This window comes from Bombina bombina, chromosome 5 (assembly GCF_027579735.1).
Source record: "Bombina bombina isolate aBomBom1 chromosome 5, aBomBom1.pri, whole genome shotgun sequence".
In the NCBI taxonomy this organism is placed as follows: Eukaryota; Metazoa; Chordata; class Amphibia; order Anura; family Bombinatoridae; genus Bombina; species Bombina bombina.
Genome location: NC_069503.1, coordinates 102706081 through 102730162, shown reverse-complemented (window position 1 = coordinate 102730162; position 24082 = coordinate 102706081). Strand labels below are relative to the sequence as shown.

Here is a 24082-nt window from a genome sequence, read left to right as displayed (position 1 = left end):
AAAAATATAAAACTTCAACATTGCCTAAATCACAAATTGCTATAATAATATTAAAAATATTATTAATATTAAAAACCACGATTTTTGCATATTGTACAGGAAAACTAAAACTTATAATGGATGTTTTGCACACATTTTAAAATTACTAGAATTAATAAGAATTCATTTTTCTTTATTCTTAAAAGGAACCTATATAATGAAAAAGAGAGTTAGTACACAAGTGAAATAAAACTAAAACAGGGGATACTGGTTTAGAACATAAAGGCTTGTAAGTCTATATCAACATTTAACCCTTTTGGGGCCATACAATTAAGTAGGTGAATCCATTTGGTTTCACATTTTCTAAGGTGCATTAGTCTCTGTTGCTCATTACCCACTGTCTGTGGTATGGTCTCTAGAATTTTCACCTTTAAACTATTTGGATTTTTATTGTGCACCTTTCTGAAATGTTCAGACAGACTATGGTTCTCATATCCTTTTGTTATGTTCTCTATGTGTTCATATATGCGGCGTTTGACTTTCCTTTTCGTTCTTCCTACGTAAATCAAATTACAATCACACATGAGATAATACACCGCATATATGGATACACAAGAAGCTTTGTCTTTAATCTTGAATTCCTTGGAACGATCCCAATTGTACACACTATCACCCTTACTGATGAGATTGCACATGCAACAGTTAAGTCTACCGCATTTAAAGGTACCTCCTTTATTCATACACCAATCTGAGAGTGTCCCTTTCTTTTTGTTATTCACTTCTCTCAGCTTTGATGGTGCTAAAATATTTTTGATATTCTTGTTTTTCTTAAAGATGGTTACTGGATAAGGCTCTAAATGGGGTCCTAATACAGGGTCAGCCTGCAGGATATTCCAATGCTTATTAAGTGTGGTTTTAATAAAGTTAGCACCTAGATTGTATGTGGTTATAAATTTAGCTCCCAATTTTTTATCTACATTTTGGGATTTTATAGTAGTTTTTATTTCATTACTGCTAAGCAGGAGATCCTCTCTAACTTTGCTTCTACTTTCAGTTCTTGCTTTCTTAACTAGGCCACTGTCATATCCTTTCATTAGAAATTTCTCTTCTAACTGATCCGCTTCTATTTCATAATCTTCTATGTTGGTACAATTTCTACGGATCCTCAAAAATTGGCCATAAGGAATGTTTCTTTTCCATTGAGGTAGATGGCCACTTCCTGCATTTAAGAATCCATTGCTATCAACTTCTTTCTTGAAGTTTTTTACCGCTGTTTTATTAGTAGTTGGATCAATGTAAAGACATAGATCTAAGAATTCTATTTCTTTCCTATGTAATTTGCTAGTAAATTCTAAATTGAAGTTATTATTATTGAGATGGCTAATGAACTCCATGGCTCTACTGTCACTACCATTCCATACAATGAGGATGTCGTCGATGTAGCGCCGATACATCACGACACTCTCACTGTATGGATTGTTGTTCCACACATAATTCTCCTCGAACGCAGCCATGTAAATATTTGCATAGGAAGGGACCATGGGCGTACCCATGGCCGTTCCTTGTATTTGCTGATAAAACTTCTTTTCGAAAGAGAAGAAGTTGTGGAACAAGATAAACTCTATCCCTCTGGCTAAATAACTTACTTGTATTGGTGGTAGATCACTAAATCTGTTAAAAAACTCCTCAAAGGCTTTTACTCCCTCTGCATGAGGAATATTTGTATATAAAGAAGTGATATCACAAGATATCCATAAAAAGTTATCATCCCAAGTTATGCCTTCAAATAATTTAATAGTTTGGGTGGTGTCTTTTAGGTAGGATCTAGTCTTTCTAACAACTGGCTGTAAATACCAATCCACATAACTGGAAAGATTACTAGTTAAGGACCCTACCCCAGAGACTATGGGTCTCCCTGGTGGGTTTTCTTTGTCCTTGTGCACCTTTGGAAGGTGATAAAATAAAGGTACAGAAGGACATGAAATCAAAATAAAGTTCGCTTCCTCAGTTGTCAATACACTTTCTTCCCTTCCTTTTAGTACAAAGGCATGTAGCTCTAAACTGTATTGGGAGGAGGGATCTTTTTCGAGTCTTTTGTATGTTTTAGTACAATTTAATAGTCTATGTGCCTCATTGACATATGTATCTCGATCTTGGATAACGATCTCTCCTCCCTTGTCTGCTTGTCTTATGGTGATAGTTAAATCTGATTTAAGTTCATCTAAAGCCTTTCTTTCTTGCTGGGTTAAATTGTCTTTATACCTATAATTTTCTTTCTTTTTCACTGTTTCAAAATAACTTCTAAATTCTTCTTTTACAATTTCGTTAAAAACAGGGATATAGTTCCCTTGTGCAAAAATGGGGTTAAAACTTGACTGTTTTTTAAAATTACTATGCTTAATAGGAATTTCTTCCTCATATACACTCATATTAAACAACTCTTCCTCATCTTGTTCTACTTCTCTGGTGTATGTATTAAGTGAACTACTTTCCTTCAAACTTACTAATGTATTTAAAACTTTGGTGTCCTGCTGGTTGACTTGAGAATGATTAATATCCTTTCTTCCTTCTCTGGACTCAATTTTTAAAAAATAGCGCTGCAAAGTAAGCTTACGGATATATTTCTGTAGATCTATAAAAATTTCAAAGCTGTTGGGCAGGCTATGGGGCGCAAATTTTAATCCTTTACCTAATAATTTATATTCACTTGTAGATAGAATTCTCTTAGATAAATTAAAAACATCTTTTTTCTCTTGTTCTAATACCTGCCTCTTGATCTTACATTCTCTAACTCGTATCCCTGCTCTGGATCCTCGTCTTGTTCCCACCTTCTTTTTGTGCCCTGTCTCCTCTCCTCTCTCTTCTCCTGCGGCTGATAGTTTGGGTAATGGTCCCACTGTCTCTCTTGCTGGTTGTAATTGTATTGGGTTTTCTGTGGCCAAGTTTGTTGCGGCCTGTCCCTCCATAAAAAAGAAGAAGATGAGGGAGCACCATAAGCATGAGGATTATTATTATGTTTAAAGTGTTGTTGATCTCTTTGTACATAATTATTCGATTCTTTCCTAAAATGTACATTTGGTTTGGGTTTTGCCCCCTGCTCATTCCATCTAGGAGGTAAGGGTGATTCACTAAGGGCTTGGAAGCGATTCTGAGTCTCTATTCCATTATCACTCTTCTTGCCTACCTTGACCCCATTACTGTTATTGCTATTATGTGTACCATTTGTTGTTTGGGGTACAGATTTTACTTCTCTATTGGGATGGTTCCCTTCTATATATTTGGGCTGCTCTCTATCTTGCGGATAATTGCCCCTTTTATTGTTACCTCTTCTTTCTATATGGTTCCTATTGTGTATTCTATCATTTTTATAATCATCTTGATCTCTTTTTAATTTTTGTGTTTTGTGTGCAATCAGCTCTTTTTCTAAAATATCTATCCTATTCTTGATGTCACTATTGATTTTTTTCCATTTCTCCATATCATTAAATTTATTAATTTTTGGAGTTAGATGTAAATAGTGACTCATGGGAGCATGCAAGATAGCATCCACAAGCGGATGTAAATAGTGACTCATGGGAGCATGCAAGATAGCATCACTTCCTCTTGAGAAAGTCTGGATAGCGCAGACGAAACGCGTTGGGGCGGAGCCAAGGACGGCTCTGATTCATTGAGACTGTGTGACAGCAAGCAATATCGAAGCGGCAGTATCGATAGCCGTGGAGCTGAATAAGATTCCTGAAAGAACTGGGACTTGTTTCTTGCTGTTCCCTATAAAGGGATTAATGCAACATCTTTACTGTCTGTCTGTAAGTGCATTACTTTTGTGTGTGAATTAAAATTGTGAAACTACTACCTTGATGTGGGGTTGCGCTGTCTCTTTCTTTCATCCTAGGATTTTCAATTAAAGAGAGCGTTTGGAAACAAGCCTCTGGAACCAGCTGCACCTCATTTTCAAATTTGTGAATAGGAGTTGGCAACACAAAAATTCTTGCAACCAATATAGCCATACAAGTGTACTCCTAAGACTACTTCCCTGCAGTGGGTAATATCATTCTTAAAAACACAGCCGTGTTTTTATTTTCCTGTGGTTTGATTCACTTGTGGTTTTTATTTACCTGTTTTGTTATTTTTAATCTACTTTTACTTACTTATTTACTCATTCTTTTTTTAGCATTAACAAATGTATTTATGAACATATATGAATATTTTTATTGATCTACTAGTGTGCAATATCTATCTATTTAACAACTGAAAATTGTTCATAGCTATTTGCCATATCATCTAAAGCATTTTATTTTTACATCCACCACTCTACCTAGCTGCGCTGTTAATACTTTCAGTGTAGTATATTATCATTTGTGCTTAGTTCTCCCAGTATCCTTTGTCAAAGAGTAATTATAGGTGAATTCAGACAGCAGAGCTTGCAAGAACATTTATAGCTGTTATACATATAGTTACAAACACAGCTGCACAGAGTGCTAAATACACGTGCACGCCCCTAAGCTCATATAACATCAGCCTCCTAGGTTTATTCTATAACAAAGGATACCAAAAGAACAAAGCAAATTATATAATAGCAGAAAGTTGGGTAAAATTACTGCTTTAGCTGAATTATCAGTGTTTAACTTTCAGTCATTTTTGGTTTCTGTTTTTGATGATGTTTTCCTAATAATTCTGTGATATACTGGTCTGGATTACAATCACTTTTTATTTGCAGGGAAAAAAAACATTGTATATATCATTATATAGTAAAAAGCAGCATTACATGATATATGCACACAATGGTATAAATATACCCAACACTTGCTCTTGATACAAAGGGTTTTATCAGATATATAATGTCCCCTTTAGTTATAGTTGCCATTTAAATTAAACTGATTATGATCATGTATTTTACTTATATTGTGTCTCATGAAATAAAATCAGTTTCCCCTCAGTAATTCCTCTGGTATATAACATGTACAATGCTAAGCATCTATTGCTATAAGAAAAGGTGTATCCACATGATATGCACATTAAATAAATCTCCCAGATGTCAATCATTTCAAATGTTATGTACAAAATTAAGGTGGCGCAATGTGTAATTGCTAATTCCCAATTCTTGGTAGCCAATAGAAAAAGAATATATATATCGATCGTCTGGGGTTGCTGTGTTCCTTGTTCAGAGAGGAGTTGCCTGGTATTTCGGCGCTGGACTGGCCGTAATGGGCGGGGTCAGACTGATATACTACAGGAGAATTCTACTCTGTGAAAAGCATTACTGGGCTAAAAGAAGTTGCACCCAGGTGGTGAATCGCCATAGAACAGGCTAACAATGGTATTGAGCTGGTTGTTCGTTCCTGTGAGTGCATTTCTCTCTAGTCTCCCTATGTAAAAAAGGGTAACCCAGACGTGGACCCCTTGCTCAGTGTGCTTAGAGGAATACTGCTACACCTCACTGACGAGGCCCAATGAAGGCCGAAACGATCGTCTGGGGTTGCTGTGTTCCTTGTTCAGAGAGGAGTTGCCTGGTATTTCGGCGCTGGACTGGCCGTAATGGGCGGGGTCAGACTGATATACTACAGGAGAATTCTACTCTGTGAAAAGCATTACTGGGCTAAAAGAAGTTGCACCCAGGTGGTGAATCGCCATAGAACAGGCTAACAATAGTATTGAGCTGGTTGTTCGTTCCTGTGAGTGCATTTCTCTCTAGTCTCCCTATGTAAAAAAGGGTAACCCAGACGTGGACCCCTTGCTCAGTGTGCTTAGAGGAATACTGCTACACCTCACTGACGAGGCCCAATGAAGGCCAAAACGATCATCTGGGGTTGCTGTGTTCCTTGTTCAGAGAGGAGTTGCCTGGTATTTCGGCGCTGGACTGGCCGTAATGGGCGGGGTCAGACTGATATACTACAGTAGAATTCTACTCTGTGAAAAGCATTACTGGGCTAAAAGAAGTTGCACCCAGGTGGTGAATCGCCATAGAACAGGCTAACAATGGTATTGAGCTGGTTGTTCGTTCCTGTGAGTGCATTTCTCTCTAGTCTCCCTATGTAAAAAAGGGTAACCCAGACGTGGACCCCTTGCTCAGTGTGCTTAGAGGAATACTGCTACACCTCACTGACGAGGCCCAATGAAGGCCGAAACGATCATCTGGGGTTGCTGTGTTCCTTGTTCAGAGAGGAGTTGCCTGGTATTTCGGCGCTGGACTGGCCGTAATGGGCGGGGTCAGACTGATATACTACAGGAGAATTCTACTCTGTGAAAAGCATTACTGGGCTAAAAGAAGTTGCACCCAGGTGGTGAATCGCCATAGAACAGGCTAACAATGGTATTGAGCTGGTTGTTCGTTCCTGTGAGTGCATTTCTCTCTAGTCTCCCTATGTAAAAAAGGGTAACCCAGACGTGGACCCCTTGCTCAGTGTGCTTAGAGGAATACTGCTACACCTCACTGACGAGGCCCAATGAAGGCCGAAACGATCGTCTGGGGTTGCTGTGTTCCTTGTTCAGAGAGGAGTTGCCTGGTATTTCGGCGCTGGACTGGCCGTAATGGGCGGGGTCAGACTGATATACTACAGGAGAATTCTACTCTGTGAAAAGCATTACTGGGCTAAAAGAAGTTGCACCCAGGTGGTGAATCGCCATAGAACAGGCTAACAATGGTATTGAGCTGGTTGTTCGTTCCTGTGAGTGCATTTCTCTCTAGTCTCCCTATGTAAAAAAAGGGTAACCCAGACGTGGACCCCTTGCTCAGTGTGCTTAGAGGAATACTGCTACACCTCACTGACGAGGCCCAATGAAGGCCGAAACGATCGTCTGGGGTTGCTGTGTTCCTTGTTCAGAGAGGAGTTGCCTGGTATTTCAGCGCTGGACTGGCCGTAATGGGCGGGGTCAGACTGATATACTACAGGAGAATTCTACTCTGTGAAAAGCATTACTGGGCTAAAAGAAGTTGCACCCAGGTGGTGAATCGCCATAGAACAGGCTAACAATGGTATTGAGCTGGTTGTTCGTTCCTGTGAGTGCATTTCTCTCTAGTCTCTATATATATATATATATATATATTTACGTGGAAAGTGTACTATTTAGTACTGTTACTGACAGGAAATATGACCAATATTTGTAAGTATAAAACAAATATGTTTAATGGTGATGATATTAAAATCCCATATGGGTAGACAACCTAAAAAACAATAATTAAAAACTTAGTAAAAGCTTTTATCTAGACACCAGTGTCAGTATGTATCAGATATTTGTAAATAAAAAAATAATAAAAACAAATAAAAACACTAGAAGTCGTATTATAACTGTGATACTAAATAGGAGGAACACTTTGTATAAAGTTGTCTACAACATATATAAACTTCTAGCAGCTATAACATTAAGATTCTTCAAATTTGTTTAGATCATATTGTGAATATAAATCTGAAGTTAAATGTAATCTGCACTTAAACCAAATGGTTTTCAGGTGTTGCTATCGAGTTAGATGACATTAGAGATGCGTGATACTTCGCCTCTACGGCCAAATAGTACCTTATATTCCAGTTAATAGTCCACTGTAAAAGATGTCGTTATTTGGTGGTGGGGGTGAATCTCCGGTATTTCAAATGGAGTTCAAGCGTAAAGTCTCACCTATGTAAAGTGATCTGGAGAGATCTCCAATGCCGGATGCTGGTCACTTCACCTTTATTTCCATTTTGTGAATCCTTTCATTGAGGTAGCAGTTCTGCTACACAGGCTTCTTAGCTGTTTGAGACGGGTCTTTGGAGTGTCATTGTGGGACCTCTATGGATGCGGTCTTTACCTTATGTCCGTACTCTGTGTTCTTGGATTTATTTGTCCAGTTCTTTGCTGGGGTAGCAGTTCTGCTATACAGGCTTTTTTGCTGCTTAAGACGGGTCCTTGGAGTGTCAATGCGGGACCTCTGTAGATCCGTTTTTTACTCCTCTCCGTGTTCTGTATCTTTGAATCGATATATCAGGTTTTAACGCGTTTCGGCTGGGGAGCCTTTCTCAAGATACCTGATATCATTGATTTCTTGCCTTTTATAGCTCTGTTCGTTTACGTCTTCTGTTCTCTTAACTCCTTAATTGCCATTCTTATATGCTTGTGCAGTGCAGTTAATATATACTAATATAATTCTCTCTTAAAGGGACAGTCAACCTAAATTTTCACATAGGTAATTCCTATACAGTTGCTAACGAATTTTTGTTTGCAGTGTAGCCTAATCTATTAGCCTTAATCGTTTCTAAGAATTACCACTTACTTATTTCTTCCTTGCAGTTTAAAATGCCCACCAGCCCCCTCCTATATTTTGTCATCATGATCCTCTGGTTTTGTTCAGTGTCCTGCTGTAACTCTGCAAGTCTCGTATTTCCACGCTCCGGATTTAGCGCATGCACATTGCGCCGCTAACACTGCATGGGGACTGTGAACTTAGTCTCCGGCAGTCATTGTATTCTGTGAAGAAGTGTGCAGTTCAGTTTCTTCTCTTCTATCCGTAAGTAATGCTGGTAGTGCAAAGGTTTTCCTTTCTGTGTACCCCCTCAAAGAAATCCGAGCTGGTGGTTTATTTTATTTGTTCAGACTGACCAATCTAATTTGTCTGTAACGTTCTCTGTAGACTGACAGTTTAGGCTGGGGTACACAACAGATTGCAAGCTATGTCTGGGTGAACTGAATATACTTATGTAACGTTACATAAGTATATTCAGTTCACCCAGACATAGCTAGATTGGTCTGGGTAGTTAGATTGGTCAGTCTGGTAATTCTTAGAAACGATTAAGGCTAATACATTAGGCTACAGTGCAAACAAAAAATCGTTAGCAACTGTATAGGAATTACCTATGTGAAAATTTAGGTTGACTGTCCTTTAAAATGTATTTTATTTTTATATACTATTAATTCCTATTGTTGGTAGTTTTTACAGGAGTACGCAGTACTGGATAAGAATTGTTTACAATATCCAGATTTATATTATAATTGTGTATATTTAAGAACGTGTTCTTAATAGTTATAACCTACTACACATTCAACGAGATTACGAGTTTTGCCTTAGGAGCTGTGCGGTGCTAACGAGCAGTTTATTGTCATCGTTTACTTACCCGCAGCACTGGTATTACAGGTTTTCTAAAACCCGGCGTTTAAAGACAAATAGTGAGCGTAGAGCAAAATTGTGCTCCATACCGCACTCCAATACCAGCGCTGCTTAAGTCAGCGGTGAGCTGGTTGTACGTGCTCATGTACGATTTCCCCATAGACATCAATGGGGAGAGCCGGCTGAGAAAAAGTCTAACACCTGCAAAAAAGCAGCGTAAAACTCAGTAACGCAGCCCCATTGATTCCTATGAGGAAACACATTTTATGTTTACACCTAACACCTTAACATGAACCCCAAGTCTAAACACCCCTAACCTTACACTTATTAACCCGTAATCTGCCGCCCTGACATCGCAGACACCTGCATTATATCTATTAACCCCTAATCTGCCGCTCCGGACATCGCCGCCACCTAGATTATACTTATGAACCCCTAATCTGCTGCCCCCAACATCACCGCCACTAAAGTAAATGTATTACCCCTAAACCTAAGCCTAACCCTAACACCGACCTAACTTAAATATAATTTAAATAAATCTAAATAAAATTACTATCATTAACTACATTATTCCTATTTAAAACTAAATATTTACCTGTAAAAGAAACCCTAAGCTAGCTACTATATAACTAATAGTTATATTGTATCTAGCTTAGGGTTTATTTTTATTTTACAGGCAAGTTTGTATTTATTTTAACTAGGTAGAATAGTTATTAAATAGTTATTAACTATTTAATAACTACCTAGCTAAAATAAATACACATTTACCTGTAAAATAAAACCTAACCTTACACTATAATTCAATAAATTCCCTTAATTAAATGCAATTAAATAAATTAAATTAGCTAAATCACAAAAAACACTAAATTACAGAAAATAAAAAACAAATTACAAGATCTTTAAACTAATTACACCTAATCTAAGAGCCCTATCAATATAAAAAAAAAACCTAGCCTAAACTAAACTACCAATAGGGCCATTTGCGGGGCATTGCCCTAAAGAAATCAGCTCTTTTTCCTGTAAAAAGAAATACAAACACCCCCCCAACAGGAAAACCCACCACCCGCACAACCAACCCCCCCAAATAAAAAACTAACTAAAAAAAAATAAGCTCCCCATTGACCTGAAAAAGGCATTTGGATGGGCATTGCCCTTAAAAGGGCATTTAGCTCTATTGCGGCCCAAAGTCCCTACTCTAAAAAATAAACCCAACCAATACAGTCTTAAAAAAATCCTAACACTAACCCCCAAAGATTCACTTACTGGGAGAAGTCTTCCTCCAAGCGGCAAGATGTCCTCAAGGAAGCCGGCAGAAGTGGTCCTCCAGTCAGGCAGAAGTGGTCCTCCAGACGGGCAGAAGTCTTCATTCAGACGGCATCTTCTATCTTCATCCTTCCGGCGCGGAGCGGGTCCATCTTCAAGACATCCGACGCAGAGCATCCGCTTCAAACAACGGCTTCTTCGTAATGAATATCACTTTAAGTGACGTCAATCAAGATTTCGCTAGAATTCAGCCAATGGGAATTAAGGTAGAAAAAAATCCTATTGGCTGACATTGGGGAAGGCAGATTAGGGGTTAATAAATGTAGGTAGGTGGCGGCGATGTTGGGGCAACAGATTAGGGGTTAATAAATATAATGTAGGTTGCGTCGATGTCCAGAGCGGAAGATTAGGGGTTAATAAGTATAATGTAAGTGGCGGCGATGTTAGGGGCGGCAGATTAGGGATTAATATAATTTAACTAGTGTTTGCGATGCGGGAGTGCCGTGGTTTAGGGGTTAATATGTTTATTATAGTGGCGGTGATGTCCGGAGCGGCAGATTAGGGGTTAAAATTTTTATTATAGTGTTTGCGATGCGGGAGGGCCTCGGTTTAGGGGTTAATAGGTAGTTTATGGGTGTTAGTGTACTTTTTAACACTTTAGTTATGAGTTTTATGCTACGGCGTTGTAGTATAAAACTTATAACTACTGACTTTAGAATGTGTTAGGGATCTTGGAGATAGAGGGTGTACCGTTCACTTTTTGGCCTTCCAGGACAGACTCGTAATACCGGCGCTATGGAAGTCCCATAGAAAAAAGACTTTACAAAGTTTATGTAAGTCGGTTTGCGTTAAGGCCAAAAAAGTGTGCGGTGCCCCTAAACCTGCAAGACTCGTAATACCAGCGGTAGTGAAAAAGCAGCGTAAGGACCTGTTAACGCTGCTTTTTCATCTTACCGCAAAACTTGTAATCTAGCCGATTATTAGGGTGACAGTACTTCCTATATGCCAGATGTGTTAATATGTTATCTCTTTGATATCATAAAAAATATATAAATATATATATATATATATATATATATATATAATAACTCTACATTAATGGATAGCTTTATCTATTCATGGGATTGGGTAACTATAGTTATTGCTATCCCCATGATATGAATTATGTTGTTATTGGCCAAGCTCATTATTCTATCCTTATTCATAGGACTAGTATGTATGTTGGTCTATATACATATTCCTATATCAGTGAAATTTATTTTTACTTAAAATGTATATATGTTAACCCTATTTAATGGCATTTCTGTTATTGTCACCATAGTAGTACCATTATTTAATTTATCAGGTTTATTTTAATTTAGATGATTGCATTAAGGTCGAGTTCACTATTTAGACCTTTGGGGTATAGGGTTACCATCTTGAAAATAAGTTCTGCTTCTTGATGGAGCAGTCTCTTTTCTATCTTCCCCCCCTTCCATCTGTCCTGACCTTCCTAATACCCCAATATACACAATTATAAAATCAATCTGGATATTTTAAACGATTCTTATCCAGTACTGTGTACGCCTGTAAAAACTACCAACAATAGGAATGAATAGTATATAAAAAATAAAATACATTTTAAGAGAGAAGAATTATATTAGTATCTATTAACTGCACTGCACAAGCATATAAGAATGGCAATTAAAGGGACACTGAACCCATTTTTTTTTCTTTCGTGATTCAGATAAAGCATGCACTTTTAAGCAACTTTCTAATTAACGCCTATTATCAAATTTTCTTCATTCTCTTGGTATGTTTATTTGAAAAGCAAAAGTGTAAGTTTAGATTCCGATCCATTTTTGTTGAAGAACCAGGGTTTTCCTTGCTGATTGGACAGCACCAATAAACAAGTGCTGACCATGGTTCTGAACCAAATATTTGCTTAGCTTAGATGCCCTCTTTTTCAAATAAAGATAGCAAGAGAATGAAGAAAAAATGATAATAGAAGTAAATTAGAAAGTTGCTTAAAATTGCATGCTCTATCTGAATCATGAAAGAAAACATTTGGGTTCAGTATTCCTTTAAAAGGAGTTAAGAAAACAGAAGACGTAATTGAACAGAGCTATAAAAGGCAAGAAATCAATGATATCAGGTATCTTGAGAAAGGCTCCCCAGCCGAAACGCGTTGAACTTGATATAATGATTCAAAGATACAGAACACGGAGAGGAGTAAAAAACGGATCCACAGAGGTCCCGCATTAATACTCCAAGGACCCGTCTTAAGCAGCAAAAAAGGCCGTATAGCAGAACTGCTACGCCAGCAAAGAACTGGACAAATAAATCGAAGAACACAGAGTACGGACAGGAGGTAAAGACCGGATCCATAGAGGTCCCACAATGACACTCCAAAGACCCGTCTCAAACAGCAAAGAGGCCTGTGTAGCAGAACTGCTACCCCAACAAAAGGATTCACAAAAGGGAAATAAAGGTGAAGTGACCAGCATCCGGCATTGGAGATTGCTCCAGATCGCTTTCCATAGGTGAGACTGTACACTTGAACTCCATTTAAAAATACTAGAGATTCACCCCCACCACCAAATAACAACATCTTTTATAGTGCACTGTGAACTGGAATATAAGGTACTATTTGGCCGTAGAGCCGAAGATTTGTATTTATTAACTGCTTACAATCAACTTACACTCATAAATGTGTTAATCGTGATAATCATGACAAATTGAGAAAACTAACATGACTGTGATACAAAATTTACTGCATAACAATTCAAACAGGAAAAGAAAACAATCTAAGTAACACCATTGCAGCTTGCTTCTTTTATTGGTACAGTTAGAGACTTTATCTTCTTAATATCTGCAAGTTTGTGATTAATATTCATTGGATTTAGACTTTATTACCAGAAATATCATCTCCGATTTAAACAAGTATCACGCATCTCTAATGTTATCTAACTCGATAACAACACCTGAAAACCATTTGGTTTAAGTGCAGATTACTTTTTGCTTCAGATTTTGTATTCACAATATGATCTAAACAAATCTGAAGAATCTTAATGTTATAGCTGCTAGAAGTTTATATATGTTGTAGACAACTTTATACGAAGCGTTCCTCCTATTTAGTATCACATCTATAATACGACTTTTACTGTCATCATATATAAGTGAATAAGGATTGCTATTTTTATTATTTTTATTTACTAATATCTGATACATATTGACACCGGTGTCTAGATAAAAGCTTTTACTACATTTTTAAGTAGTTTTTTAGATTGTCTACCCATATGGGATTTTAATATAATCACCATTAAACATATTTGTTTTATACTTACGAATATTGGTCATATTTCCTCTCAGTAACAGGAGTACATAGTACACTAAATGTAAATGTAATTATTTTCTCCCCTATGTGAATCAAATGTACAACTCCTAACACTGTCATATTAATAAACAACACTGGGGGTGTTTTGGTAATGAATAGTTGTCTAAACTGGTCAGTATGAGGGCAGATTTGTATATTCCTGTGTCGTTTTTGGATTCTATCACATTTATATGAGAGAAACTGAAGTGCACATATATAGAGGCACAAAGGACAGCAGGAGAGCACTTCCAATCCGAGGCTTCTATAACTAGGATTTAGAAAGTATTATTACAATAACATCTCTTTTGATGCTTCTATTTAGAGAGTTTGTCCTCTTTAGGATAATTGTAAAAACGTTTGTACACTGTGCAAATAAAGTTTATTTATGTATAAATATTTGGTGTTTTGTGATACCTGATTAAATAAAAACCTTTTTCCACTTTCTAAACGTGTGGAAGGTTTCTTCCCTTGTGAATCCTTTCATGTTTTCTCAGATTACTCATTTGTGTAAAGCTATTTCCACACTCTGTACATGTGAAAGGCTTCTCCCCTGTGTGAATCCTTTCATGTTTTCTCAGACTACTCTTTTCTGTAAAACTTTTTCCACACTGTGTACATGTGAAAGGCTTTTCTCCTGTGTGAATCCTTTCATGATTTGTCAGACTACTTATTTGTGTAAAACTTATTCCACACTCTGTACATGTGAAAGGCTTTTCTCCTGTGTGAATCCTTTCATGATTTGTCAGACTACTTATTTGTGCAAAACTTATTAGACACTCTGTACATGTGAAAGGCTTTTCTCCTGTGTGACTCTGTTCATGCCTTTTCAGATTACACATTTGTGTAAAACTTATTCCACACTCTGTACATGTGAAAGGCTTTTCTCCTGTGTGAATCCTTTCATGTTTTCTAAGACTACTCTTTTCTGTAAAACCTTTTCCACACTCTGTACATGTGAAAGACTTTTCTCCTGTGTGACTCCTTTCATGCTTTTTGAGATTTCTCTTTTCTGTAAAACTTTTTCCACACTCTGTACATGTGAAAGGCTTTTCTCCTGTGTGACTTCTTTCATGATTTTTCAGATCACTCTTCCATGTAAAACTTTTTCCACACTCTGTACATGCAAAAGGCTTTTCTCCTGTGTGACTTCTTTCATGTTTTCTCAGATTACCCTTATCTGTAAAACTTTTTCCACACTCTGTACATGTAAAAGGCTTTTCTCCTGTGTGACTTCTTTCATGATTTTTCAGATCACTCTTCCGTGTAAAACTTATTCCACACTCTGTACATGTAAAAGGCTTTTCCCCTGTGTGAATCCTTTCATGCCTTTTCAGATCACTCTTTTCTGTAAAACATTTTCCACACTCTGTACATATGAAAGGCTTTTCTCCTGTGTGAATCATTTCATGTTTTCTCAGATTACCCTTATCTGTAAAACCTTTTCCACACTCTGTACATGTGAAAAGCTTTTCTCCTGTGTGAATCCTTTCATGATTTGTCAGACTACTTATTTGTGTAAAACTTATTCCACACTCTGTACATGTAAAAGGCTTTTCCCCTGTGTGAATCCTTTCATGATTTGTCAGACTACTTATTTGTGTAAAACTTATTCCACACTCTGTACATGTAAAAGGCTTTTCTCCTGTGTGAATCCTTTCATGATTTGTCAGACTACTTATTTGTGTAAAACTTATTCCACACTCTGTACATGTGAATGGCTTTTCCCCTGTGTGAATCCTTTCATGCCTTTTCAGATCACTCTTTTCTGTAAAACTTTTTCCACACTCTGTACATGTGAAAGGCTTTCCTCCTGTGTGAATCCTTTCATGATTTGTCAGACTACTTATTTGTGTAAAACTTATTCCACACTCTGTACATGTGAAAGGCTTTTCTCCTGTGTGAATCCTTTCATGATTTGTCAGACTACTTATTTGTGTAAAACTTATTCCACACTCTGTACATGTGAAAGGCTTTTCTCCTGTGTGACTCTGTTCATGCCTTTTAAGATTACACATACGTGTAAAACTTTTTCCACACTCTGCACATGTGAAAGGCTTTTCTCCTGTGTGAATCCTTTCATGTTTTCTCAGACTACTCTTTTCTGTAAAACCTTTTCCACACTCTGTACATGTGAAAGGCTTTTCTCCTGTGTGAATCCTTTCATGCTTTTTGAGATTTCTCTTTTCTGTAAAACTTTTTCCACACTCTGCACATGTGAAAGGCTTTTCTCCTGTGTGAATCCTTTCATGTTTTCTCAGAGAACTCTTTTCTGTAAAACATTTTCCACACTCTGTACATGTGAATGGCTTTTCTCCTGTGTGAATCCTTTCATGCTTTTTCAGATCACTCTTTTGTGTAAAACTTTTTCCACACTCTGTACAGCTAAATGATTTCTCCCCAATGTGGGTCCTTTCATGAGCTAGACGTTTTGTCATTTGTATAAAACATTTGACACCCTCAGTATATGTGTTTGGCTTCTCACCTGTGTGAATGCTGTGGTGTTCTAGGAGATGAGACTTATATCTAAAGCTTTTCTCACATTCTGTACATTTGAAATGTTTCTCCTTTGTATGAATCATTTGGCTAGACTGTAGACTTTTCTCTTCTTCAAAATGTTTTAAAAACTCAGTAAATGTTTGTGGCTTATCCTCAGGGATAATAATTTCACTAGATAAGGCATAATTCTTGTCCTCTTGTTTGATGACTAAATTACTCTCTGTACATAATGATTGCTGCCCAGTTCCTGCCAATTCACCATCTTCTTTAAATATCTGCTGTGATTTCCCCAATGTTTGTGAATAATCATTAGTGTCTAAACATTTTGGAGTCTGTGGTATCATTCTGATGCTTGCTGTAGTGAAGGGTTGATATGAACTATTCATGTGTTTGTCTACATAAAAAGAAATTAAAGAAAGAAAAATAAGAATATGTATTCTTTATAATATAATCCATTTAAATAAAAAAATCATATTATTAGTTTATACACAAAACAAAATGTCTTCCATTTTTTTTTTTTTACATTTATTTACATATAAATCATAAATTAAAAAATGATGACAAATAATGTTGCATAATGTTCTCAGCCAGGGAACAAGTACACCTGTATTCCGCGCAAGAGAGGTGGCATCCAACATCCTCATTTAACATTGCACAAGCAAGCGCACATACAGTCATGCACGGCTCATGCTCAACCAGTTAGATGAGAACATGATTTCTTAATCATCAGTTTGAGATGTTTTGAGAGGGTAAGAAGCAGTGATTTTAACAATACTTTTAAGCTTCAGCTGTGGTTGTTTAATTTATATAAACAGCCAAAGCCTTTATTAGTTTAATAATATTTACTGCAAAATTAAGCACACAAATCAGGGGCGGTTCTAGGGTGGTGTAAGGAATCTATATCCTTTTCCCTTTAGGACCACGCTGTCACACTACTGTGTGTTAATCCAACCCACTCTCCCTACTTAACTGCTACCTTGATGTTTAACAGGTGCTTTGTTATTTTGTTTAAGCAAGGAACACAGCCATAGAAATTCTCAGAACGAGTTTTCTATATTTTGTTCTACCTGGATTTATTAGTTACCTCTCAGGAATTAAGAACTTTGGATTTCGCTGTTCAACACTTTTTACATTCCTGGTTGCAGAGTAATTGACATAATTCCGGTTTCCCTCTAACGGAGTTTCATTTCCATATAGGAATCCTGTTTCCAATTTATTGACCTATCCTCTACAACTTACCATAATCCTATGTAGTTGTCGATTACAGCTATACATTTCTACAGAGATAAATCTTTGAGATTACAACTACCACTCTGTGTTATCATAACTATGACACACCCACTGGCTCGTCATCATCCTCTCAGCTAACTCCGGGTAAACCACCTACATCCCCAGTATCGAGGATTCCTGGTCAGCCGCAGCATTAGTGATAGCCATAGTGTAAACAGCATTCAAGCAGTGTTGCTTCCTCTGAGCTCCATAACAAAAGTTCTATACTATACTCTGCTACCTATTATTCAGTTTCTCAAGTACTTCTCTTGCTGTATCATGTATTATCAAGTAGTTGATACATGTTAACACTTGATCCAATCATTACGTATTAATTTCACTTAAGGCAGCCAAAAATCTTTTGGATATATCTGATCTATTGCCATGTGATACATTAACCAACTTTGGTCTGCAGTTGCAATCCACAGATGTTCAGGATTTCAGAGATTCCAAGGTCTATTCTTACATAATAACAAAGCCATAACATGGATCCAGCAGACCTCCCTCAAATAGTTTACAATCTGTCTCAACGTGTGGATCAGGGCCTAAGGGATCTACTGTACAAGTAGAAAATGACACTCTCAGGAAGGTCATCAGTGAATCACTTTCCAGTAAGCCTGTATTATCTGATAACACACCAGAATCACAGCTATCCCCTCCAGATCTGTTTTATTGTGACAGAAAGGCATTTTGCCAGTTTAAAAATGCTTGTTTGCTGACATTCAACCTTAAACCAAAGACTTATTCTAATGACAGGATTAAGGTTTTAACATTGATTTCTTTTTTAAGAGAAGAACCCAAGGTCTGGGCTGACTCATACTATGAATCAGATAATCTGATACTGCCTTCATTGGATGACTTTTTGTCTGTAATGGATAAATTGTATCTCGACACCAATTTGCTAATTATTGCAGAAAGCAAAATGAGAGCACTGAAGCAAGGGAACAGACCAGTTGAAATGTATATAACAGAGTTTAAACAGTATGCAACCGACTCCCAATGGAATACTGTGGCATTGAGAAAATCAGTATAGGCTAGTAGTCTGACTTGGTAAAGGACAAATTAGCTAGGACTGAATTACCAGACACTCTAGAGGCATTAATCAAGCTTACTATGCAGATTAATAGAAGACTCTGAGAAAAAAAGTGAACATCTGCATAGAGACTCAGGATATAAAAGAAACGTAAATCCTATACCACATGTCCAGCAACCAAGACAAAGCTATTCAGTAAACAGCTCAGAACCTATGGAAATTGGAATGCTAAGGGGACGTTTAACTGCAGAAGAAAGGTACAGGAGGAAAACCAAAGCTTTGAGCATGTATTGTGCTAACCCAGCACATACAGTTAAGGACTGTCCTATACTGGACAAGAATAAGAAAAGTAAGTGTCGCCAATGTTCAAAGGATCATTCCTTCCCCATTATTCCCTTTAGTTTTAGGTCTTCAATGGTTACGCATTCATGAACCCACACTTGATTGGAAAACTCTCCAAAAAACTCTCCAAATAACCTTACAATCTTCATACTGTCAACAAACCTGTTATACAAACTCTCCTATTATGCAAATATCAAAAGTATTTAAAGATCAACTTAATATTCCTAAGGTATATTCAGAATTCGCTGAAGTATTTAGCAAACGTGAGGCAGAAAAACTCCCTCCGCATAGATCTTACAATTGTCCAATCGAATTGAAGCCAGGAACTACACCTCCATATGGACATCTATACCCTTTAAGTCAGCCGAACTTAATCATCTAAAGATTTATTTTGAAGACAACTTGAAAAAGGGGTTTATATGACCAACTGTATCACCAGCCGCTGCTGGTATGTTCTTCGTTAGGAATAAGGATCAGTCACTTCGACCTATAGTTGATTACAGGGATCTCAACAAAATCACAATCAAAAATAGGTATCCTCTCCATTGATTCCTGAATTGATTGAACGACTACATCAAGCTAAGTGGTTCACAAAATTGGATCTCAGGGGAGCCTATAATTTAGTCCGCATAAGGGAGGGTGATGAGTGGTTGGCCGCATTTAGAACCAGATATGGGTTATACGAGTACCTGGTGATGCCCTTCAGCTTATGCAACGCCCCAGCCACCTTTCAGCACTTTATTAATGATGTCTTCAGGGAATTGCTGGATATATGTGTAGTAGTTTACTTGGATGATATCTTAATCTATTCTCAGTCTATTGACGCACATATCAAACATGTTAGGTGGGTGCTATCAAGACTTCAAGTGCACTGATTATATGCCAAAGCTGAAAAGTGTGTTTTTCACACTCAGAATATATCCTTTCTTGGTTATACCATTATACCATTAGGGTCCCAAAGGAATTCAGATGCAGGAGAATAAGGTAGATGCCATGAAGCAATGGCCTCAGCCTACCACCAGGAAAGAACTACAACAGTTCCTGGTTTTCAGCAACTATTATAGGAAATTTATAAAAGGGTTTTCCAAAATCGCTAAACCCCTCACCCAATTTACGAGTTCTACCACTCCATTCCATTGGAATAACGAGGCTGCACACTCTTTTGAATATCTAAAAGAATATTTCACTTCAGCATCCATTCTTCGCTTCCCTGACCCTTACATTACAGTTTATATTAGAAGTCGATTCCTCTGACTATGCCCTGGGAGCTGTCCTCTCACAAAGGAAGAATCTTCACAAACCTCTACATCCTGTGGCTTATTAATCCAAGGTTATGTCACCTCCAGAGATGAACTACCTCATAGGGGAAAAGGAACTTTTGGTAATAAAAAGATCCTTTGAACATTGGAGACATTTGCTTGAAGGCACTGAACTCCCGATTATCATTTATAATGATCACAGGAACCTTGAATATACAGGAACCTCGAATATGCCCAGAAAAACAAAACTCTATCAGGTAGACAAGTAAGGTGGAGTCTGTATTTCAGTAGATTCAACTACCAAATCATTTACAGACCAGGATCAAAAAATGGGAAGGCTAACGCTCTATTTCGAAAAGAACAAAGAGCATTAACATCTCTATCACCTGCCTCCATCATTCCTCAAAAGAATTTCCGAGGATTGTTACCAGTATTCTCCTCACAACTTTAATCCGCCTTAAGTACAGATAAGGATCTGCCAATCAAAGACCTCAAAAAGGTCAAAACTCTACATACCTGAAGAACTTAGATCTGTAGTACTCACACAGCATCATGACTCTCCCCGCTCTGGACACCCTGGAATCAGGAGAACTAAAGATCTTTTAGATAGACTTTATTGGAGGCCTAATATGTCTAACGATGTCAGAGAATATATTCAAAATTGTACAACTTGCACAACATCAAAACCAGAGAAAAAATCTCCTTACAGTCTACTGATGCCCATACAGATACCAGACTAACCTTGGAATCACTTGGGATCGGACTTTATCGTTGATCTACTGCTCAGTTCAAGAAATAATACGATCCTTGTGGTCATCGATTTACTTACTAAGATGCCTCATTTCATCCCATAAACTCCCTTCATCAGCACAAACAGCACAGCTTTTCCTATATCATGTAGTCAAATGCCATGGTATTCCCTCAATATTGACTACTGACAGAGGTAATCAGTTCACTTCTCATTTTTGGAAACATCTGTGTCAGGTTTTACAGTTAGATCATCGATTCAGCACTTCTTACCACCCACAAACTAATGGACAATCAGAACGCCTGAACCAGTGGTTGGAACAGTATCTGAGGTGTTATTGTTCCTATCATCAAAATGAGTGGATGAACCATCTATCCATGGCAGAATTTGCCTATAACAATATACGTTAAACTCATCATCTACAATGACTCCGTATTTTGCGAACTACGCATATCAACCTAGGATGTCTTTACTAAGTGCTGATGGATCACCTTGTCCATGTATAGATGACCTGACACATAAAATTACAGAAAACTTCCAAATGTTACGAAATAATATCCAAAACGCACAAAGCAACCAAAAGAGATATTATGGTCTCAGAAGAAGAACTCCCATCAATACACTGTAGGTGATTTGGTTAGGCTTTCCACCAAGAACCTAAAAATAAAGGTACCGAGTAAAAAACTTGCAAGTTTATTCATCACTCCGTATCCTATTTCTAAGCTAATCAACCCAAATGCTGTCAGCCTTGACTTACCAACTTCCCTCAAGATACATTCCACATTCCATGTGTCTTTGTTGAAACCAGCCAAAGGAAAAGTATGGAACACTATATTACCACCTGCACCGATACTCTTGGACACTGAGGAGTTTGAGATTCAAGATCTATTGGATTTTTGGACGGTGAACTACAATATTAAGACCGCTGGAAGGGGTACTCTCCAGATGATGATACGTGGGAACCCCATACTCATGTAAATGCTCCAAGGCTTGAGTCACGGTTCCACAGGAGGTATGCGTGTCGTCCTAGACTTCAAGCCTTGGGACGGCTTGTTTGAGGTGGGGGTCATGTAAGGAATCTATATACTTTTCCCTTTAGGACCACTCTGTCACACTACAGTGTGTTAATCCAACCCACTTTCCCTACTTAACTTCTACCTTGATGTTTAACAGGTGCTTTGTTATTTTGTTCAAGCAAGGAACACAGCCATCGAAATTCTCAGCCCGAGTTTTCTATATTTTGTTCTACCTGGATTTATTAGTTAACTCTCAGGAATTAAGAACTTTAGATTTTGCTGTTCAGCACTTTTTACATTCCTGGTCGCAGAGTAATTGACGTCATTCAGGTTTCCCTCTAACGGAGTTTCATTTCCATATAGGAATCATGTTTCCAATTTATTGAACTATCCTCTACAACTTACCATACTCCTATGTAGTTGTCGATGACAGCTAAAAATTTCTACAGAGATAAATCTTCGAGATTATAACTACCACTCCGTGTTATCATAACTCTGACACACCCACTGGCTCGTAATCTTCCTCTCAGCTGACTCTGGGTAAACCACCTACATCACCAGTATCGAGGATTCCTGCTGAGCCACAGCATTACTGATAGCCATAGTGTAAACAGCATTCAAGCAGTGTTGCCTCCTCTGAGTTCCATAACGGAAGTTCTATACTATACTCGGCTACCTATTATTCAGTTTCTCAAGTACTTCTCTTGCCGTATCATATATTATCAAGTAGTTGATACATGTTACAACTTGATCCAATTATTACGTATTAATTTCACTTAAGGCAGCCAAAGATCTTTTGGATATATCTGATCTATTGCCAAGTGATACATTTACCAAGTTTTGTCTGCAGTTGCGATCCACAGATGTTCAGGATTTCAGAGATTCCAAGGTCTACTCTTACAGGTGGGGAACACACACTGGAAATAAGGTAGTCATTCAAGTGTAGTAATGGGTGTTCCATGAGCGAGGTCAGGGCAGGGGAAGGTGGAGTTGCCGGTGTTATGAGTACAGAAGTCTGGGGGTGAGGTTAGGCAGTTGTTAGACATGATCTATCTAAAAGGACAGAGGGGGAGGAGTATTTTTTACCCTGATCCTCATCCAAATGGGAGTTGCTCCTTCTTCATAACTTTCACTGACACAAATGTACTTAAAAGATGCAGATATAAATATAATAGTTTATATTTGTTTAATGAATGATTTACTCTATTTTCCCAGTAATTAAAGTCAGCATAATATCTATTTTACTCACCTAACACATAGGAGTTCATGCTGATAACAGGCTCCAATGTCTGTGTTCAGGAAGAAGGTTCCCTTATTCACTCCAGTTACATCAATACCCAATATTATTATTATTGGTTATTTGTAGAGTGCCAACAGACTGTGCAGCGCTAATATCTCTCAGTGCTCTGGCCGTGTCTGTAAAAAGTATATTAAATGGTTTAAAGGGATAATAATACATAATGGTTCTGATTAATTGTACGTATGTTATAATTAAAGGCACGCATAACAATTTATGTGATACAGATCAGCCGATTAGGTTATTACATATGTGGTATTGATTCACCACAAGCATTTAGTACAGTTAATACTGTGTGTGTTATAATTGCCCCTTAAAGGGACATTAAAGTCCAAATTAATCGTTCATGATTCAGATAGGACATGTCATTTTAAATAACTTTCTAATTTACTTTTATCATCAAATTTGCTTTGTTCTCTTGGTATTCTTAATTGAATGCTAATTCTTGGAGGTTCCTTTGCTAATTTCTAAGCCCTAGAAGGCTGCCTCTTATCTAAATGTATTTGACATTTTTTCACAGCTGGAGGATGTTAGTTCACGGGTTTCATATAAATAACATTGTGCTCATGCATGTGGAGTTATTTAAAAGTCAGCACAAATTACTTGAAATGTGTCTGTCAGAAATATCTGAGATAAGGAGGCAGTCTGCAGAAACTTAGATTCAAGGTAATTACAGAGGTGAAAAGTATATTTCTATAACAGTGTTGGTTATGCAAAACTAGGGAATAGTAAATAAAGGGATTATCTATTTTATCAAACATTAACATTTGGGGTGTTTACTATCACTTTAAATATGAATCTTCCTAGATTTATACAGCAGAATGGTAGAAAATCTATTTATGAGGGAGGCCATATCACAACTTTACAAATATATAATAATCTTTGTATTCTGTCATTTATATGAAACAATATTTTCTCCTGAAATAAATGTTAAATATAATTTGTTTTA

General features: G+C 37.4%; 1 protein-coding gene across 2 annotated transcripts in view; it reads right to left on the bottom strand.

The window, feature by feature from the left end:
• Window positions 1–13725: 13725 nt before the first annotated feature.
• The window catches only part of LOC128660001 (oocyte zinc finger protein XlCOF6-like), a 67232-nt gene continuing 56875 nt past the window's right edge, over window positions 13726–24082 (bottom strand). The window contains exons 3-4 of one of the 2 annotated variants that reach the window (XM_053713592.1): window positions 23086–23252; window positions 13726–16563 (exon numbers count right to left, since the gene is read on the bottom strand). In XM_053713592.1, the coding sequence (XP_053569567.1) occupies window positions 14117–16563; window positions 23086–23104 (2466 nt within the window). In that variant the 5' untranslated portion in view covers window positions 23105–23252 and the 3' untranslated portion in view covers window positions 13726–14116. Of the gene's footprint in view, window positions 16564–23085; window positions 23267–24082 lie in introns of those variants that run through there. The other variant, XM_053713593.1, reaches the window with a different exon arrangement.